Raw genomic sequence first — 20,438 nt, forward strand, 5'->3', positions numbered from 1 at the left:
GGAACTATATCATATGCTTTCTCAAGATCAATGAATACCATATGAGCGTTTGTTTTTTTACTCCTGTATTTTTCCATCAACTGCCTTATAATGAAAATTGCATCTGTTGTTGATCTACCCTGCATAAAGCCAAATTGATTCTCGGATATTTCGGTCTCTTCACGTATCCGTCTGTCAATTACTCTTTCCCATATTTTCATGGTGTGGCTAAGCAGTTTTATAGCCCTGTAGTTTGTACATTGTTGTATATCTCCCTTGTTTTTGTAAACAGGTACCAGTATACTGCTTCTCCGTTCGTCTGGCGAAGTAAAAATAAAACACTTTTTAAAAATAAAACATTTTTACTTTTACGATTCGTCGTAAAAGTGTTTTGATATATTGGCTTTAAAGTATTGCAAGCGACTGAGGCTGCATATGATAGAGCGAGGTACATGCGGCCGTGATGTAGCGATGGTTCTCCTTAAAGAGCATAAATACTGGGTAAAGGTGTAGTTGGAAAAGCCCCTGTGATTAATCTAAGACTTTTATTATGAATAATATCTAATAATTTGAGTAGAGATTGACTAGCAATGGAATAGAAACTGCTCCATAATCTAGCTTAGAACGTATTAAAGATTTATACAGGAGGAGTAGAGAGGATTGGTCTGAGCCCTAGTTTTTATTACAGGGAGATCTTAATACATTTAATCGTTTATTACAGGAAAGGATTAGATTTGAGGTGTGATTTACCCATGTTAACTTTGAATCGAAGATTAAACCCAAGAATTTGAGATGATCTCTAAACTATAGCTGTTTCTCATACATTCTTAGGGTAGGGGGTTGTGGCAAGGAGCTTGAAGAGAATATGACTCCTATTGATTTTTCTATTGAAAATTGAAAACCTGTAAAGTTGGACCAATTTTCGGGAGTATTTAAAAAGTTTTGAGGAATAATTGAAATCATAGAGGAAATAATTTTACCTTTAATAGATACCACTAGGTCATCAGCGTATAAACGAGCCTGTAAGGGTGCTTGAATATTTTTGATTATATCATTTATTGCTACCAGAAATAGTGTTGGACTGAGTATGGATCCTTGGGGTGCACCATTTTCCAAACTATAAATATTTGAAAAGGTATTATTTATTTTCACTTAAAAAGATCTGTTACTTAAAAAATTTTTAATGAGAGCAAGGCAGTGACCATGATTATTCCATTTATGAAGTTGCTTCAAAATGTTGTAGGTACTTCCAAGCTTTATTAAATGCACGTTCTAAATCAAAAAATATAGCAATGTACTTTTGGTTTGTAGCAGGAGCTTCATGTATTTCACTTTCCAAGTCTAAAATGTTGTCTGTGGTTGACCGATCTTTTCTAAAGCCGTTTTTCTCGGAGATTAAAAAATTAGAATTCTTTAAAACCCATGAGAGCCTGGAGTTTACAATATTTTCTAGTAATTTGCAGGTTGTCGATGTCAGAGAGATGGGTCGGTATGATTCTGGGTCATATTTATCTTTATTAGTTTTTAGGAGAGGAATGACCAAGTAGCTGGCCATTGGTGGTAAAGCCAAATTTTGTTAAATATAAGAGATACGTTTTGGCTGAAGCAGGAAGATGTTTCAGAAATGCTGAAGGAATACCGTCAGGCCCAGGACCAGGGCCAGTGATAACAGGCCTGCAAGGGATGCACTGCAGGCGGGCGCCCCTGTTTGGGGGGGCGCCAAAATGAGCATTTTTCTGCTGGTACTATACAAAATACTAATTTAAAAAAACCGAAGGGCGCGTATGCTAGTTATGCAGGCAGGCACCTTATACCCTAGCGCCGGTACTGCCCAGGACGATAGATAAGTTAAGGATAGATGAGTTTATAATAAGTTAAGGATATATGCGTTTATCTCTTGCAAACAGATGGGATGGTTTAATGAATAATTTTGTGCTTCAAACGGATGAACGGGATTGTGTTCGGAGAATTCTTTGGCTTTGAGAAAATTGGCGGTATACTGTTGATTCGATGAGTGGCTTGATAGATTCTTCCAAAAATGTTTGCAATATCGCTGCTCGATGTTATGAACTTATTATTTTCTTTTAGCCCTGTGAAATTATGTGAAGTGTGTAAACCAGATATTTTTCTAACTTTGTTCCAGATATCAGAGAGGGGGTATCGCTATTAATTTCTGATACGTACTTATTTTCTCTTAGTTTTTCACCCCTGTAACTTATTAAAATAAACATTATAGACGTTTTCAGGGACTTTCAGCCCTCGGTAATAACGTAATCTTTCATTCTGCGTTTAAATTTTTAAAAATACATATTAGTTTTCTCAGGATTCGAAAAAAGTGAATCCTATTTAAATAGCATTGAAGCCGAAAGTTCGTACCCATCCCCTTAACATGTAACATAACATAATTGTATTTCGTTCTTATTTTTATGTAACAAGCACTATCATATCCATTTACTTCAAAATGCAATAACGTTAAATTAATCCAGAGGTAAAGAAAAATATATAAAGAAAGGAATAATGAAATTAAGTATAATACATTAGAAACAAGTAATTTAATACAAAATATGTGAACATACCTAAGATAAAATCGGACTTCCTCTTTTAATGCTTCCAGGTACGGTATGTTATTTCGTTTGGCCTTCTTCCGGCAAAACAGTAGTGATTCAAGAATTGCCACAAAAATAGCAAAAATTGTACCTCCTATTGTGACCCAGAACACACCTTCAACGCCCTTTAAATTTAACGGTGTAGCATCTGAACTGCCACCGTCATCCTAAAAATCATTAAATTTAAAATATGTATAAAGCAAAATATGAAATTGAAAACTTAAAGGAAAAAAATAATGTGTAGTTAGAGAACACTTTAATCATTAAGAACCAGAGCTAAAAAGTCAATGTTTCAGCTAATACCATTTTAAACTTACATAATGTAGTATGATACAATTGATCCCAAAGATGGCATAACCCAGACATCCAAAGTGAAGGTTATCTTCAAACACTAAATTGTTCTATATGGTCCACATAATGTTCAGAAAAAAGTCACACCATTTTGAGCGTCGGGTTTGGTGGGAGAGGGGGAAGAAGTCGGTAAATTCGTAGTTTTTTACGTTTTTCGTCAATATTTCTAAAACTATGCGGTTTAGCATGAACAACCTCCTATACTTCTACATTAAATTTGAAATAAAAAAGGCCCTATTCATAGTCCTCCTAAAATGAACGGTTCCAAAGTTACGGAGGTAGTATAGTATAATTGGTCAAAAAAAAGGCTTAACCCAGCCATCCAAAGTAAAAGGTTTCCTCCAACACCAAATTGTTCTATATGGTCCACATTTGTTCATTAAAAAGTTACACCATTTTGAGCGTCCGGTTTGGGGGGAAGATGGGGGAGAAGTCGGTAAATTAGTAGTTTTTTAAAGTTTTTCGTCAATATTTCTAAAAAAATGCTTTAGCGTAAACAATGTTCTATACAAAAATGTTCTACATAAAATTTAAAACCAAAAAGGTCCTATACATAACTGTTATAAAATCAACGGTTCCAGAGTTACGGAGGGTAAAAGTGTAGGATTTCGATACTTTTTATATTTTTTGGGCAATTGATGATGATTTTGGGTGGTGAGGTTGATGTTTCTTCAAGGGCTTATCTCTAACATACCATCGGCCACTAAAATAGCAAATTTTATTTACAAAACACAATCGTGTTAAAGAAAATTTCTTTCATCAGTCATCATCATCATTCTCTTTTCCTTATCCCTATGCGGGGTCGGCTTCCCTAATTGCATTTCTCCACACAATTCTATTTTGGGTCATATCAATGTTAATCCCCTTTACCAATATGTCCTGACTTATCGTATCCCCCCAGGTCTTCTCTTTCATCAGTAATAATATTATAAATTGCCGAAAAAATATAGAAAGTATCGAAAACCTCCACTTTTCACCCTCCGTAACTCTGGAAACGTTGATTTTATAACAATTATGTATAGGACATTTTGTTTTAAATGTTATGTAGAACATTTTTGTATAGAACATTGTTTACACTAAAGCATAGTTTTAGAAATATTGACGAAAAACTTAAAAAAACTACTAATTTACAGACTTCTCCTCCATCTCCCCCCCCCCCCAAACCGTACTGAACAGAAACTTTTTACTGAACAGTATGTGGACCATATAGAACAATTTGGTGTTGGAGGAAAACTTTTACTTTGGATGTTTGGGTTAGGCCTTTTTTTGGACCAATTATACTACAAATACTACCTCCGTAACTTTGGAACCGTTCATTTTAAAAGGATTATTCATAAAGCCTTTTTTATTTCAAATGTAATGTAGAACATTTTTGTATAAAAGGTTGTTCATGCTAAACAGCATAGTTTGAGAAATATTGACGAAACCCCTAAAAAACTACGAATTTAACGATTTCTCCCCCTCTCCCCCAAACCCGACGCTCAAAAAGGTGTGACTTTTTTCTGGACATTATATGGACCATATAGAACAATTTGGTGTTGGAGGATAACTTTCACTTTGGATGTCTGGGTTTGGGTCTAGTTATACCATACTAATGCCTTTCTACTTCTTTCTTCTTCTTCTTCTTCTTCTTCTTCTTCTTTCTAGCATGATATATCATGCTAGTAGGCTGCTGCCTGTTCATTGCCATCAAGTCTTCCCCGGACGATGAGGTCCGGCATTCTCGCCATCGTTTTAGTGGTCTACCCTGTGGTCTTTTACCTACTGAGTTATTCGTTCTTATGCTTTTAACGAGTCTGCTGTCATCCATTCTCTTTATATGTTTGTTCCAATAGATTCGTCTCTGTCTGTCGCACCTTCCTATGTCCTGTATTCCACAGTTTTGTCTGACGGCTTTACTTCTTATTCTGTCACGTAGAGTTTTGCCTTGTATACTTCTTAGTGTTCTCATTTCAACTGTTCTCATCATTTGTAACGTTCTATTTGTGTCTGGTCTTGTTTCTGCCGCATATGTTATAATAGATCTTGTAGTTGTATACAGTGCGTCCATAAATTAGCGCATAATTTCCTTAATAGCCACATAAACAACACTATTAGAAATTCCCGAAACAGGTCCCTTTTTAATTTTAAATATCGATTTTTTGGCATATACAGTGATGAGCGCACTAATAACCGGCAAAATAACGCAAAAGATGGAAAACATAATACATTGCAAAAAAAAAGAGATGAAACTAGTGGAGTTAGAAATTATCGTTATTAAGGTACCTAATAATTAACATTAGATACATTACAAAGTTTCCCACTCTGTGACAGGAGTATTTTATAAAATTCTACTGTCACAGTGACAGTTGTCATACTCCTCTGATAAGTCTAAAGGTGGGAAACTATGTAATGTTAATTTATACGTTTATAACGATAATTTCCACCTTCAATAGTTTCACCTCTTTTTGTTTCGAAATCTATTATGTTTTCCATGTTTTGCGTTATTTTGCCGGTTATAAGCGCGCTCATCACTGTATATCGTACGAGCGACGTCATCCCCCTGGGCGTGATGACGTAATCGATGATTTTTTTAAATTAGAATAGGGATCATGTGGTAACTCATTTGAAATGGTATTCAATTATTTATTCACTAATATAAATAATAACATAATTATTTATACAGATAGTTCAAAATAATTTTTTTAATTAAATTAATTTACACAATTGGCAGAATGTATGTAATTAATTTAATTCTAAATACATTTTACTACTGTCAGAAAACAAAAAAAGTTATTTGAAAAATAAACATTGATTTTTGCCTTAATGAAATGTTTAAACTGCCAAGAGGCAGGTTGGTGGCAGCATTAACATGGAATTTAAGCTAAAAACAATATTTATTTGTGAAATATACATATTTTTCCTGTTTTTTTACATTAAAATGTATTGTGAATTAAATAAATTACATTCGTTCTTTTTGTCTCAATTAATTTAATTAATTTTTTTTTTATTTTGGACACCCTGTAAAAATAATTATGTTAACGATTATATTACTGAATAGAGAATTGAATACCATTTGAAATGAGCTACACATGACCATTACTCTCATTTTAAAAATCATCGATTGGTTGACGTCACTAGTATGATATAGGTACACATGTACGTATCAGTTAAAAAATCGTAATTTAAAAAAAAAACCGACCTGTTTCGTAAATTTCTAATAATGTTGTTAATTTGGCTAATAATGAATTTATGCGTTACTTTATGGACCCACTGTATATTTTGACTTTGCTTTCATTATTTAGATATTTGTTCTTCCATGAGATGTCGTTCAAGCATCCCGAGATTGTAGCTGCTTTCATTGTTTGTTCTCTGACCTCTTTTGAAAGATTTCCATAGCTTGTTATTTTCGCTTCAAAATATTTGGAGTGATTCACCTGTTCCACAGCTTGAAGTCAATTTCTAATTTGCATTTTATCGGTTCTTTGCAAATTACTAGGTACTTAGTCTTCTCGGTGTTGATGAGCATATTATTTAATTCTTTAGATTTAGTGTTAAATGCATGCAGTAGCTTTTGGCAATTCACTTCAGAATCGGCGATAAGGACAGAATCGTCAGCGTAGCAAACGACTCTAAAGTATGTGTTACCCACCTTAAATCCAGCTGTTCTGAGAAGGTTTTCTATTATTTTGTCCATTATTAAATTAAATATGAAAGGGATCTTGTATTTTCATCATAACTTGCTTAATTTTGATGCTATTAACTTCTTCTGGAGCTCACTTGATAGGTATTCCGAATTACTTTGACAAGTGCTTAGCAGGTATATTTTATTAAACGCATCGTTTTCCCGTTATTTAAGCTTAAATACTTAGATTTGAGTACTCGTCGAAAAAAAATATACATTCAATTACTCATAACTCACTTTGAATTAACATTAGTTTAGTTGCTTAAATGAGAACTCTACTCAATTTTTTATTACCTTTAATTTTTGTAATAATACTGTTTTTGCAAAAGCTTAGTTTTTGAGTTATACGTGAAAAACAGCTTTAAAACATGCATTTTTTTACGAAAAAATAAAATCTTTGATCTTTAATAACTCAAAAAGTATTGATTTATATTAATAACTTTGTATAACAAATTTTGCTTAGAATTTGTCCCTCTATCGATTTATGGTATTACTTTTAATATAATAATTTTCATCCCGAGAAGGGATGGCATCCACCCCAGAGTAAAATCGCAAGTTGGCATCATGTCACCTTTGTTCCTTGAGGTATTCTCTCACAACACACCAATTTTGATGAAAATCGATGAAGGTTTAACGAAATCGGGGGTGAAAACCTTCAGTGACTGCACTACTTCATTTTTTTTTATTTTCCATGTTCTAAGCTATTTTTGAATTCTCTTAAGATCCATTTGCAAGTTTTTTGATACTTTTTGTGGATCTATATGACTTTAACATAAGTTTGTTATGATGATTCGGTATCCACTCAAAATACAAAACAATAATAACTTTGCACACAAAGATGAAGAATTTGCTCCTGTTTCTCCTCAGACAGTCCAGTCCGTACTTCCCATAGGCTATCATAATAATATTGTCGATATTTTGCGATATTTGCCGGTTTCGGCGGTTATTTTTAGTTCCAGTTTAAGCTTGGATACTGTACGCAGTGATGGGCGCGATAATAACCGGCAAAATAACGCAAAAGATCGAAGACATAATACGTTGTGAAATAAAAAGATATGAAACTAATAGAGGTAGGAAAAATCTGACAAACCTATAATTTAATTTACATTACATTATCGCTAACGAGAGTTTCCACCTCTAGACGTTATATTAAGAGCTAGTTGACTTTAGTCATAATTCTACGTATGACGTTTTTCCTAACCTATTTTTTAGGTTATGTATAAAGACCGGATTATATGTTCCTGTTTTGACTGAAATATGTGCATATATATATGTCTGAAATATAAGTAAAATATGTTGAAATTATTCCCTAAAAGTTTAAAATATGTTCCAAATATGTGAAATATGTGAAAAACATTTTAAAGTAACAAGAAAATATGCATTCAAAAAAGGTATAAAAGTTTTATTAAATAACGGTAAGTATATATAGTGACAAAATTAACCTAAATATACCAATGTATACCTATCTAGTACCTACTACTATTACTTACGTTTCTACATTTTATTCCTTCTTATAAAAACAATTCACAATCAAATGTTTTTCAATATTTTCAATAGTAAAATTATGTCGCCTATCCGTTAGTAGTAATTTGTATGTTGACAATCTTTGTTCAACATCAACTGATGTGATTAGTGCAAATTTTATAACATTAACAATCTCCGCATTTAAATTGGTATTAACATCAAAATCGCCACCAATAATTTTGGTTTGCTTCCTGTAATAATAATTTTAAATCACTATTTTTTTTGTAAAGTTTCAATAAATTTTTTATTTATTGATTGTCCAATTTTGCCAGAAACTTCTTCAGCGTTTTCCTTAAATTTCTAAATTAAATTAAGAGACTCTTGTAGTGGAAACGATTCAGTTTCAAGATTGAGGATGGTTTTATAAACAAATTCATAATTCGATTTAATAAAACAAAGCTCATTGTGCAGTGATCTGTTTTCTAAAATTGATTTGCATTTTGAAATCGCACCAATATTTTTGTTTATTCAAAACATAAAATTAGTTCTTTTATAGGGAGAAAATGTTCCGCATAAAAACAGGCAGCTTTTAAATATTTTCCCCAACTTCTGATTATAGGCTCCGGTTGCAAAAGAGTATTTGGTAATTTTTCTTTATATATCTGAATCCTTAAAGGCGATTTTAAAAATATTTTCTTCACGTTGCTAATTAAATTATTAAATGTAGGAAATGAATTTCGAATTTCTTTCGCCACTCTGTTTAAACCCTGCGCCAAACACGTCACATGAATTAAATTGGGATATAAAACTTTTAGTTGTTGGCCAGCTTTGACCGACCATGTATGACGCAGAATCGGAAACCATAAGCAAGATTTTGTTAGTTGTAACAATATCGGGAAGGAAAAAGTTCATGAAAGCATCATTTATAAACCTAACCATTGTTACACGGTTAACTGTGTCAAGCTGTTTACAGCCAAAAATATGTCAAAATACGTTAAAAATATGCCAAAATATGTTAAAAATATGCCAAAATATGTCAAACGGTCGAAAATATGTTCAAACCATCAAAATATGTTAAAAAACCGAAAATATTCTAAATATGTAAAATTAAATTAATGTCAAACATCTTTAATTATCATAATTCGTCCACATCCTGAAGCGTTTGATTGTATCTTTGATGGATATCGATATGAAAAAAACATATAATCCGGTCCTTAGTTATGTATGTCTTCATCTTCTTTGATTTATTGGCCTTCACCTACTTGGGTATTTAGCCAGCTTATCGTCTCGAAATTAAGGAAAACTCCCTTACGCCTGGTTGCACCAACAAATCTTAAGGTAAGACGTACCGTAAGCTCAGTTTACGAAGTATATGCGCTGCACCATTGAGTCTTGGATCAATTTTCAGTTTAGCAGAACGGATTGCCATGTGGACTGCATAGATAAGAATCGAAAATGGTGCAACGTAAGTGTGACTTCAATCGGCCCTATCTTAGTACATTCTTTTACGGTTTTTGCTGTACATTTTAAAGAACCGCTTAAATTGACATGAAATTTGGCAAACGCATACCTAACAGGTCAAAGAAAGAAAGTGATATTGTGCCGATGTGTGCTTTTGCCCTGGAGGTGAATTTCACCCCCTGTGGGGGTGAAAAAATATATGTCCAAAATAAGTCCGGAATTAGATAAACTGACTAATTATATGTAAAGCTCGGATTTATAGGCAACAAAAACTGAAGAAAAAGGCGCCTATATAGGCAAAGATTTTTATTAAAAAAGGCAGGAATATTAACATTTAGGCAAAATATAGGCAATAAAGGAATATAACTTATTATTTATATCCACTTAAAATTTTATCATTAATAGAAACAACTAAATGTTTTTCAATATTTTCGGTCTTAAAACTATGTCTTCGATCACTTAAAATTAATTTGTACATTGAAAACGAACGTTCGACATCGACAGATGTAATTGGAGCATATTTCAGAGCGGATAATAAATCTGGCATAATTTGTAATTCCTCGGAAGATTCCCATTCAAAACTTTAGCAACATTAGATAAAAACGAAAAACCTTCATTCTTGTCGAAAATATATTTCATTTTTTTTTTAATTAATTGACCGTTACTTCCAGGTGCCGATTTAAATTTCGTCTTTAAATTATCTATTAATTTATAATTGTCATTGATATAAGCGAGTTCCTGTTTAAATTTGGGATTTTTTAATATTTTTTTTTGCTTCTCGAATGGCTTCGGAAATATCATCATCAAATTCTGACATAACGAATTCTATTTCATTGCAGTGTTCAGAGTAAAAAAAACTGCTTCGAGCCAGGTTCCCCACCTTGTAATTACTGGTTTAGGTGGCAAAGGGACACCGGGAAGTCTTTCTTTATATATTTGCACCCTCAACGGAGCCTTTACAAAAACTTTTTTCATAAAATTTATAAAATTATTTACCAACGGAAACAGATTTCTTATTTCTTCAGCAATTATATTTACCCCGTGGACTACACAAGTGCAATGAATTAAATTAGGATAAAAAATATTTAAATTAACAGCAGCTTTTAACATATATGCCGCAGCATCTGAAAGCATTAAAACTATTTTATTCACTGGTATAGGGTTGGGTAAAAAGAGGTTTGTTAAACTATCTTGTATAAATCGACTTATTGTTAAATTGTTTGTTTTTTCCAATTCTTTAACGGCAACTAAATAAGGTTTTCTCGCAAAGTTTTCGTTCAAAATTCCAATCATTAAATTAGCTATATACCTGCCGCATACATCTGTCGTTTCATCCACGATAATATACAAAAAATTGCCCTTTAACTCCCGCTTAATTTTTGAAATACATTCCACATAACATTTTTCCACAGTATGTTTTCTCAATGTACTCTCGTCCGGTAAGGATTTATTAAGACATTTTTAGAAAAAGCATTTAAAACTAGGGTTATTAACTTTATATAGAGGAATGTTGGATGCAATCATCATCTGGCATAAATCAAATTTAAATGCGTCTTCCTCCTTTTTTTTGAACTGCTTAAACTATCCCGCAGAGATATTTGGGCTAACTTAGAGGAATTTAATTTTTCCAAATTAAGTTTATGAAGTGGGGTTCCACAATGCTGGTCAATAAAGTACTTTTTTCTACTTGAAATCTGAGAATTTAAAAAAATAATTAGAATTCTAAAACCGCTTTAGAATTTAGTTATGTTGTGGGACGAGAAAAAAAGAGAAAAAATAAAACTTACCGATTTGCCGCATGGTTTACAAAATGCTCCATCTCCTTTTAGAAAAAGTTCCGAATAAGGTGCGATTCATAGCCTTAAAGATGTCATCTTTTCACACAAATGTCTAAAACGTTTTAAAACGTGTTCTTTGCTTTTCGGTATACGCAACAAAACTAAACTAGGATATAGCAATTTGTGACTAAACTCTGATACAGTAACCGACTGTACAACTGATAATAAACTAATAAATCCTAGGGATTTCCAAATAGTTAACCCTCAAGTCTCGACCAGGTACATTTTCCTAGAAATCTGTTATACAAGGTGTCCCAAAAGTAGTGGAACCGTCGAACATTTCGCGAACTAAACATCGGATCGAAAAACTGAAAAATACTTGTTCAATCATTTTCAAAAATCTATCCAATGACACCAAACACCAACCCCCACTACACCCCCTGGGGGTAGGCTGGGGGGAACTTTAAAATCTTAAATAGAAACCCCAGTTTTTCTTGCAGATTTTAATTTGTTACGTAAAAGTAAGCAACTTTTATTCAAAACATTTTTTCGAACTGTGCATAGATGGCGCTATAATTGGGAAAAACGATTTATCCTGATACCATGGGTAAATTATAGAAACACTCTAGTATTTTACGAAATGCACTTCCAAATGAGAAACTAAAAAATAGATTTTTAATCTTTTCCAAAAAAATTTCGAATAACACCAAACGTGACCCTCCAACCCAACCCCTGGAGGTGGGGTGGGGGGTAACTTTAAAATCTTAAATAGCAACCTCCACTTTTTATTGCAGATTCGGATTCTTCATAAAAAATTAAGCAACATTTATTCGAAACATTTTTTTAAATTTTAGATAGATGGCGCTAATAATCGTATTTTTTCAATTAAAGCGCCATCTATTAACAATTCTATAAAATGTTTCGAATAAACGTTGATTAATTTTTTATGACGGATATGAATTTGTAATAAAAAGTGGGGATTGCTATTTAAGATTTTAAAGTTACCCCCCACCCCAACTCCAAGGGGTGGGTTGGAGGATCACGTTTGGTGTTATTCGAAAGGCTTTTGAAAAAGATTAAAAATATATTTTTTGGTTTCTCATTTGGAAGTGTATTTCGTGAGTTATTAGACCGTTTCTATAATTTACCTATGGTATCAGGATAAATGGTTTTTCCCAATTATAGCGCCATATATCCACAGTTCGAAAAAATGTCTTGAATAAAAGTTGCCTATTTTTACGTACCTAATCCAAATTTGCAAGAAAAACTGGGGGTTTCCATTTGAGATTTTAAAGTTACCCCCCACCCCACCTCCAGAGGGTGTAGTGGGGATTGGTGTTTGGTGTCATTGGATAGATTTTTGAAAATGATTGAACACGTATTTTTCAGTTTTTCGATCCGATGTTTAGTTCGCGAAATATTCGACCGTTCCGCTACTTTTGGGACACCCTATATAAACAAACCATTGATATTTTATTATTGACCCAAAATTTTATTATAGAATGGTTTAGTAATAGAATAATATCATGGGTAGTACCATGAAATTTTAAAAAAGGCACAAATAGGCGGAATTTACGAAAAAAGGCAAAAAGTGCAAAAAACAATTATAATAGGCAAAATAGGCAAAAAAAGGCATTTTGCCTATAATCCGAGCTTTTCTAAGGAACTTTTCTATAAACTTTTTTCACAAAGTCAATACTTTTAGAGTTATTTGCGAGTGAAAATGTTCATTTTTCAACAAAATAACAACGTTTTTAGACGGTTTTTCGCAAATAATTCAAAAAGTAAGTATTTTATCGAAAAAAATGTTCTGAGTAAAAATCTGAGAGAGTATAGCCCGTAAAAAAGTAAAAAAAATGGTGTATGAAGGAGGTCTGTACACCTAGCATAACCAGAGTTATAGCTAATGAAAAATAGGTTCTTGTTCACCAAATTCCGCATAGAGTATTTCAACGTGAAATATACAAAAAATTGAGCAATTTTTGGGGAAAATTCATTACAACTTTTTAAAATGTTTAATAAAAGCTTTATTTCTGATTTTCTAAAAAAAGTTTCTAGCATCAAATGTAAGCAAGCTACGTTCAAAATGAAGTTGGTCCCTTTTGTTTTGGCAAAAAAAAATCGTAAATATGCCCCTAATTAGCAACTTAAATGATCCCTTTTCCACGAACATACGCCTGTTTTGGATTATTCGACAACGAATATTTTACTGTGCATAAGAAGAACAAAGGTAAATTGCAAATTACATTGTTGTTTATTGAAATAATTATTAGCACCTATTTACTTTCGTACTTTTTATGTTGCACAGTAAAATATTCGTTGTCGAAGTAATCCAAAACAGGCGTATGTTCGTGGAATGGCCCATAATCGTTACCGCTTCACAAGTTCCTTTAGTTATGTTGTGTTTATATGATCTTTAAGGTTTATTAATTTAAAGTGCTTATTTAAAAAAAATGGTTTTAAAGTAAACTTTTTAAAAATTTTTATTTTGAAAAAATTGCTTTTTTTTCAAAATAAAAAATTGCTTTTTTTTCAAAATAACTTAAAAATTGTTGGAGATAACAAAAATCTCAAACAATAAAAAGAGTCCTCTTAGCTTTTTTAAATCTTTTGTATTTTTTGATTTTCTGTAAAACAAAGATTGGTTAAGATTTGGTGTTTCTAAATTTGCATACTATCGTGATTGGTGAATAGTTCTTTTAAATACAAGCCCTTTCAAAAATAAGGACTTTGAACCGATGAAACTTACAGATCATATAAACAATACATACACGAGTAAAGAAACTTGTGAAATGGTAACGATTAAGTTCATTTGAGATGCTAATTAGGGGGTGATTTTCCTGATTTTTTTACCAAAGAAAAGGGGCCAAATTTATTATGAGCGTAACTTGTCTACTTTTGAGGCTATAATGTTTTTTGTAAAACACAAATAAAGCTTTTTTCAACACTTTAAAAAAGTTGTAATGAGTTTTCCCAAAAAGTGCTTCATTTTTTGGTTATATCACGTTAAAATTTTCGATTTGGAATTTGACGAATATGAGCATATTTTCATTAGCTAGTAACTCTGCTTCTGCTACGTATAGAGACCTAATATATACACCATCTTTTTCACTTTGTTACAGGCTATAGTTTTGCTAAGAATGTTTTTTTCGACAAAATACTTACTTTTTGAGTTATTTGCGAAAAACCGTCTAAAACCGTAGTTATTTTGTTGAAAAAATCAACATGTTCACTCGCAAATAACTCGAAAAGTATTGACTTGGTGAAAAAACTCTGTAAAACAAAAGTTGCTTAGAATTAGTCAGTTTATCCATTTCCGGAATTATTTGGACATATATGAAACTCACCCCTAGGACAAAAGCACACATCGGCACAATATCACTTTTTTTCTTTAACTTACCAGCTATGTGTATGCCAAATTTCATGTCAATCCAATCGGTTCTTTAAAATTTAGAGGTTTTGCAATATTTTACCGTTACAGAACGTACTATCTATAAGCTGAGCTGGGCTAAGCTGGAGCTTAAGATTTGTTGATGAAACCAGGCAATATTCACCTATAAATCGGAGTTGATATGGGATACATACAGGGAAAAACTGCTGACCATTAGACAATCTGTTTTAATAAGCCACAACTTTAGTTAAGAATTGTTTATTTGTGTCACCCGAAACGAATGACATGCGACATTAAAATAAAATTATTTCGGTGTCATATAATTTATGAGAAGTCAACTAGCCAGTTGACACACGGGCGGACCCCTGAGCGGGGGACGAGGTTTGTTATATTATAAGGGGTCGAAGTCGCGGTTTTATTTTTTTTTGCGATCGTGATCGAAATTTCCAAATTTTGGTGCACGAACGTCACAAAAATCCCTTAGAATTTTTAAATTTATCCCTGCCCGCCTCCGCTTTGTCTCCACGCAGCGTTCCGCCCCTGAAGATTTTGCTTAGTTACGTCATGACCTACTTATTCCCAAATTTTGGTGCAATATTTCTATCATGAGCGTCACAAAAAATAATAATAAAAACCGCGACTATGACCCCATATAACTACCCCGTCTCCCGCTCGATTGTCCGCCCATTCAACATATACCTGTGTAGATTGTCCATATTACTCATCACGAGCTAAATCCGCTTCTATCTATCTGACTATACATAAAGAATATAAATATCCGATTTAATTTATTACTTACAGAACATTGACCACCTCCTCTTCTTTCTTCCCACCATTTCCTCTTGAATTTGTCAAGCTGCCCTGAATTTTGCATTAACAAAATAGCAGTGCTTAAACTGCTTCTATACGTTGAATCTAAAATACACAAAAATAAATTGAATTAAGATGGGCCAAAAAGGTTTAAATCGCCAGATTTTAATATTTAATTTAAATAATAGGAGGTAGGTGCAAAATCTTGGTCACAGGCTATTTAAATGCATTAATTTTTTTAAGTCTTGAAAAAGCTAATAAATATTTTGAAAAAATTTTTAAACACATAACGAAATATTACATTATTACCGAGCGCCGAAAGTCCCTTAAAACAAACAAAAATTTTTTGAATGAAATACTATTTGAAATTTAAAATCACACTAAATTTTCCCTTTTTTTCTCCCCTGTAACTTGTTAAATTAAACATTATAGAAGTTTACTCGGACTTTCAGCCCTTAGTAGATATCTAATAATGTAGTTTTTGTATTTTGTGTTTAAATTTTCAAAAATACTTTCTCTCAGGTTTCGAAAAAAATAAATGCATTTAAATAGCATTTGACCAAGATTTTTTGCCTATCCTCTTTATAACAACTTTTTTCAGAAAATATAATATTTATAGATAATATATACGCTGTGAGCTCGTACGTAGAGGGGATATTTATAAATTCGCGAGCGCCAGTAGTGGCAAGTCTGTAAACGTTTACCGGAAATTTGACATAAATGTAAAAGTGATTAATTTAAATTTAAAATTAAAAACATTAATTATAAAAAATATTAATTGGTCAAAGCTGTGGTATATATATTTACCTTAAATATACTGACGTTTTAAATACTGAATTTACGTTTTTTTAATGTTCCGTAATATGTAATCATAAATAAATCAATTAATCTTGGCGCCATCTACACGATAATTGTGAAAGTATCCGAAGTAAGAAATTAAATATTTCATCAATAGAACGTCAAAATGATTAGCAAGATCTTTAAAAAATCTGTTACAATTTAATTACTTTTTAGCGTTGTAAATATGTTGTAAATATTAAGCGATAACAATTAAATAATAAATTTAAAAATTACCGCTGAAAGTTGAATTAGTAATCCGCCAGGAGCGACACCAGCGAAGCTCAGAGCGTATAACTGATGTTCATAAAACAACAGGCTCCTGTGTAGATTTAAATATTTTTCGTAGTAAGTTAGTTCGCTTTAACCACGTTTACTATGATATTTGAGTGACGGATATTTAGTCCAGTCGGGTTAGACGAATAACAGGCCTAACCTTGCATTACGAGCTGCCCCAAATTTTATTTTTCTTGTGTTTAGAGAAGGTCAATATTAGTGTAACTTTAAAATCTGGACTAAATTTCGCCGTTGCGTTAGCCTCCATCTTGATTTCAAACGAGAACCGTTTTTGCTCAATATCTCCACAATTTTCAACTTTTCGACAAAAAGTATAAGAATTAAAATTATTGAAAATGATTTTTTATTTCGAGTAATATTTTCGGTCGATATTTTCCGAGCTATGGCGGAAAATAGTGACAGTTATAGAATAATTATTGAATTATCTCATTTATTACAAGTTTGACGACAAAAATGTACCTACACAAAAATTGGGAGACTGAAATTTTACATAATTTTGATCTGTTTCAATGTTTTGCTAAAATCAATATTTAATGTAGTACGTAGATATGCGGTAAAAGCGCGAGCGTAAGACCCGTATGGTTTTACAGCAATCGGCCATTTTCAACTTTTTGACAAAAGTGTGACCTAAACTGTTGCAATTGCGATTTCTTACAATTTTTCGAGAGAACCAGTGGCGGATCTACGAGGGGGGATTGGGAAATTCCCACCAACGAGGTCCAAATTCGTGCCACTGGGTAAGAAACAGAAGCATAGAATGGAATGACCACATAAGCAGAATGACAACAAATAGGGTAGTCAGGACAGCGAGAGACGGTTCCCCAATAGGAAGACGATCAGTGGGAAGACCACGAAAAGGATGGAACGACAACTTACTAAAGGCACATTAAAAAAACAGACAGAGTCATGTCTATACAAAAAGAAGAAGAAGAGAAGAAGAAGAGGTCCAAATTCCAAATTCAACCAATAACTCCTCTAGTTAATAAAATTAAGTGAACTTAATGCATATAAGTTATTATTTATGTCTTTTATGTAGTTTGATTTGTGGTTCATTTGGTTTCAAAAATTGTATAAAATATAATTCTCTATATTTTTATTTATGTACAATTATCTTGTAAAGTTAATAATAAATAAGACAATTCAATAATTCTGCTTCTCCTCCACTTCTTCTATTTCCCCCTTAACTAGGAAAATATTGATCGCATAAAACAAATTGTTGAAAAGAAATTGTATGAAATTGCATTTCCAACAATTTTAGTTCCTACCAATTTTGTCGAAAAGTTTAAAATGGCGGAGATATTAAGCAACAACGGATCTCCACTAAAATCAATATGGCGGCTAACTCAACGGCAGAATTCAGTCGCGATTTTAAATTTTCACGACTATTCTCCTCCGCTAAAGGATAGAATTATAAAATTTGGGTTAGCTCAGAAACAAGAATCAATTCAAAAACTATTCTCCCCCACCCCTTTTTACTATTTTTCCGCTTAACTCAGAAAATATCAACCGCACGAAAAAAATTGTTAAAAAGAAGTTGCCGGAAACCATATTTGGAACAATTTTAGTTCTTGCTATTTTTGTCTAAAAGTTGAAAATGGCGTAGATATTTAACAAAGGCAATTACTATAAACTCAATCAGTTTTTACGTTCGCGCCTTTGCCGCATACGTACTACCTTAAATATTGATTTTAACAAAAAAAAACGAAGTAAATAAAAATTGTATAACAATTATTTGTTTTCATTTTTATGTAGGTACATTTTTGTTGTAAAACTAATATTAAACGAGATATTCCACTTTTTTGACATTAATAAACGTCAAATACGGTTGCATCTAAAATAGCTCCAGAAAAAATTAATTTTTTAGTAGCTTAACTTAAATTAATTTTATAGTGGTTTTAATTATCATTGATAAGAAGTTTCAGTCCTATGGGTTAAACAGCCTAGGCTTCTTTTCACGGTGTTTAACTTTTGTGTGAACAGTTTAAAATTTGGCCATGGTTAACCGTACCTAAATATTGACATTCAGCTCGCAGTTTTTGTGACAATTAAAACATTTAAATTTCATCGTCGGTAAAAACATTTACATATTGTAGAATAGTGATACAAAAGTGAAAATATTCTCCCCAGATGGGGGAGAATATAAAAAAGACGCCAGTGTGCGAACTAAATACTGCTGAAGTTATTAGTGATAGTAATCAAGACATGGATACATGAACTATCACCACAAATTCTTCTGCTACAAGGGAGGTAAAACTTTTTAATATTAATTGTAATAGTTACGACTTTCAAAATTGTTGTGTTTATGTTGAGAAGACCAATGATCAGAATATTTCCCGTTTGCATCCAATGGTTGTTGCAGATATTTTACATCAAAAATTAAAGATTAATAATATTAAGCAAATTAAAAGTATAGGAAGAAACCGTGTTAAAGTAATCCTCAAATCTATTTTGGATGCAAACAATTTAGTCAATAATAGTCACTTAAAGGACGATAATTTAAAAGCGTACATTCCAAATCACCTCTTGGAAATCAAAGGACTGATACGCGATGTTGATACCAAATATAATATTGACTATTTGAAAAAATATATGAGCTCTAGTTCACCAATTATTGATATTAAAAGAATGCACAGGAAAGTAGAAAAGGATGGAAATACAGAATACGTCCCTAGACGTAATGTTATAATTACTTTTGAAGGCAATTGTTTGCCAAACTATGTTGTGATAAATTATGTATTTTTCCAAGTGGAAAAATTGTTGGGTAAAGTGACGCAATGTTATAAATGCCTCAAATATGGACATATTTCTAGACAGTGTAAAGGTACACAGGAATACTGTATACAATGTGGACAAATTAAAAATGACATACATACATGTGATGAAACAAAAAAGTATTGCATACACTGTAAAACTGATAAGCATATATCGATCTCTAAAAACTGTCCTTTTTTCGAACATCAAAAAAAAAATAAAAAATATCGTGATTGAACATAAAATCTCATATTTGGAGGCAAAAAATTTGAGTGACTCATCATTTTCTGGTCTTATTTCTAATAACAGATTTGAAATATTGTCAAATTCAGACAAAGAATTTCCAAAATTAACTAACTCCTCTGAAGTTAGTACAGCTCCTTATCTCAAGCCATTGAAAAGCCACCTACAGAAACCCAAAAGTTTTAGCCAACCAAGCTGTAGTACATCAAGCACTGAGTATAGTGCAAATAAAAAAAAAAGTATCATCTCCAACTTCCGAAGATCCTACACCATATCTCATCCCTTTCAGATTTGGACCGTCTCAACCTTTACCTCCCTTAAATAAGGAAAGTTTTCCTAATACAGACAATGATAAAAATAAGTTAGTAGATTCCTTAGTACTTCTTTTCTCAAGTTTTATTCAAAATATTAATTGTTTAGAAGAGGCAAAATCACTTGACATGAATTTGTTAGCCAAAGGTATTAATAATGTTCTAGATAATATTTTAAAAAATAACTCATCTAATGACGAACAAATCTAAACTCAAAATAATACAATGGAATGCTCGATCAGCTGTTGCTAACAAAAACAGCCTTATTAGCTTTTTAATAACCGAAGATATTGACATAGCTTTAATAAGTGAAACTTGGTTTAAACGGGATGTTGTATATATTTATAGAGGTTATAATGTGATACGCGAAGATCGCGATGACGGCTATTCTGGAGTTGCTATTTTAATTAAAACTGGTATTCCTTTTGAGCGCATAACAATTAAAAAAAATTATATTCAAGACTTGCTTGCTTGTGGTATTAAAATCAACTATAA

The 20,438-nt window shown here is 32.2% G+C and overlaps 1 protein-coding gene across 1 annotated transcript in view; it reads right to left on the minus strand.

Annotated features, from left to right (window-relative positions):
- LOC114339210 (glutamate receptor ionotropic, kainate 2-like) overlaps positions 1–20,438 on the minus strand; it is a 192,667-nt gene that overhangs the window by 15,002 nt on the left and 157,227 nt on the right. The window contains exons 12-13 of the mRNA XM_050645520.1: positions 15,494–15,609; positions 2,556–2,752 (exon numbers count right to left, since the gene is read on the minus strand). Of these exons, the coding sequence (XP_050501477.1) occupies positions 2,556–2,752; positions 15,494–15,609 (313 nt within the window). The remainder of the gene's footprint in view (positions 1–2,555; positions 2,753–15,493; positions 15,610–20,438) is intronic.

The sequence above is a fragment of the Diabrotica virgifera genome, chromosome 3 (assembly GCF_917563875.1).
Source record: "Diabrotica virgifera virgifera chromosome 3, PGI_DIABVI_V3a".
NCBI lineage: Eukaryota > Metazoa > Arthropoda > Insecta > Coleoptera > Chrysomelidae > Diabrotica > Diabrotica virgifera.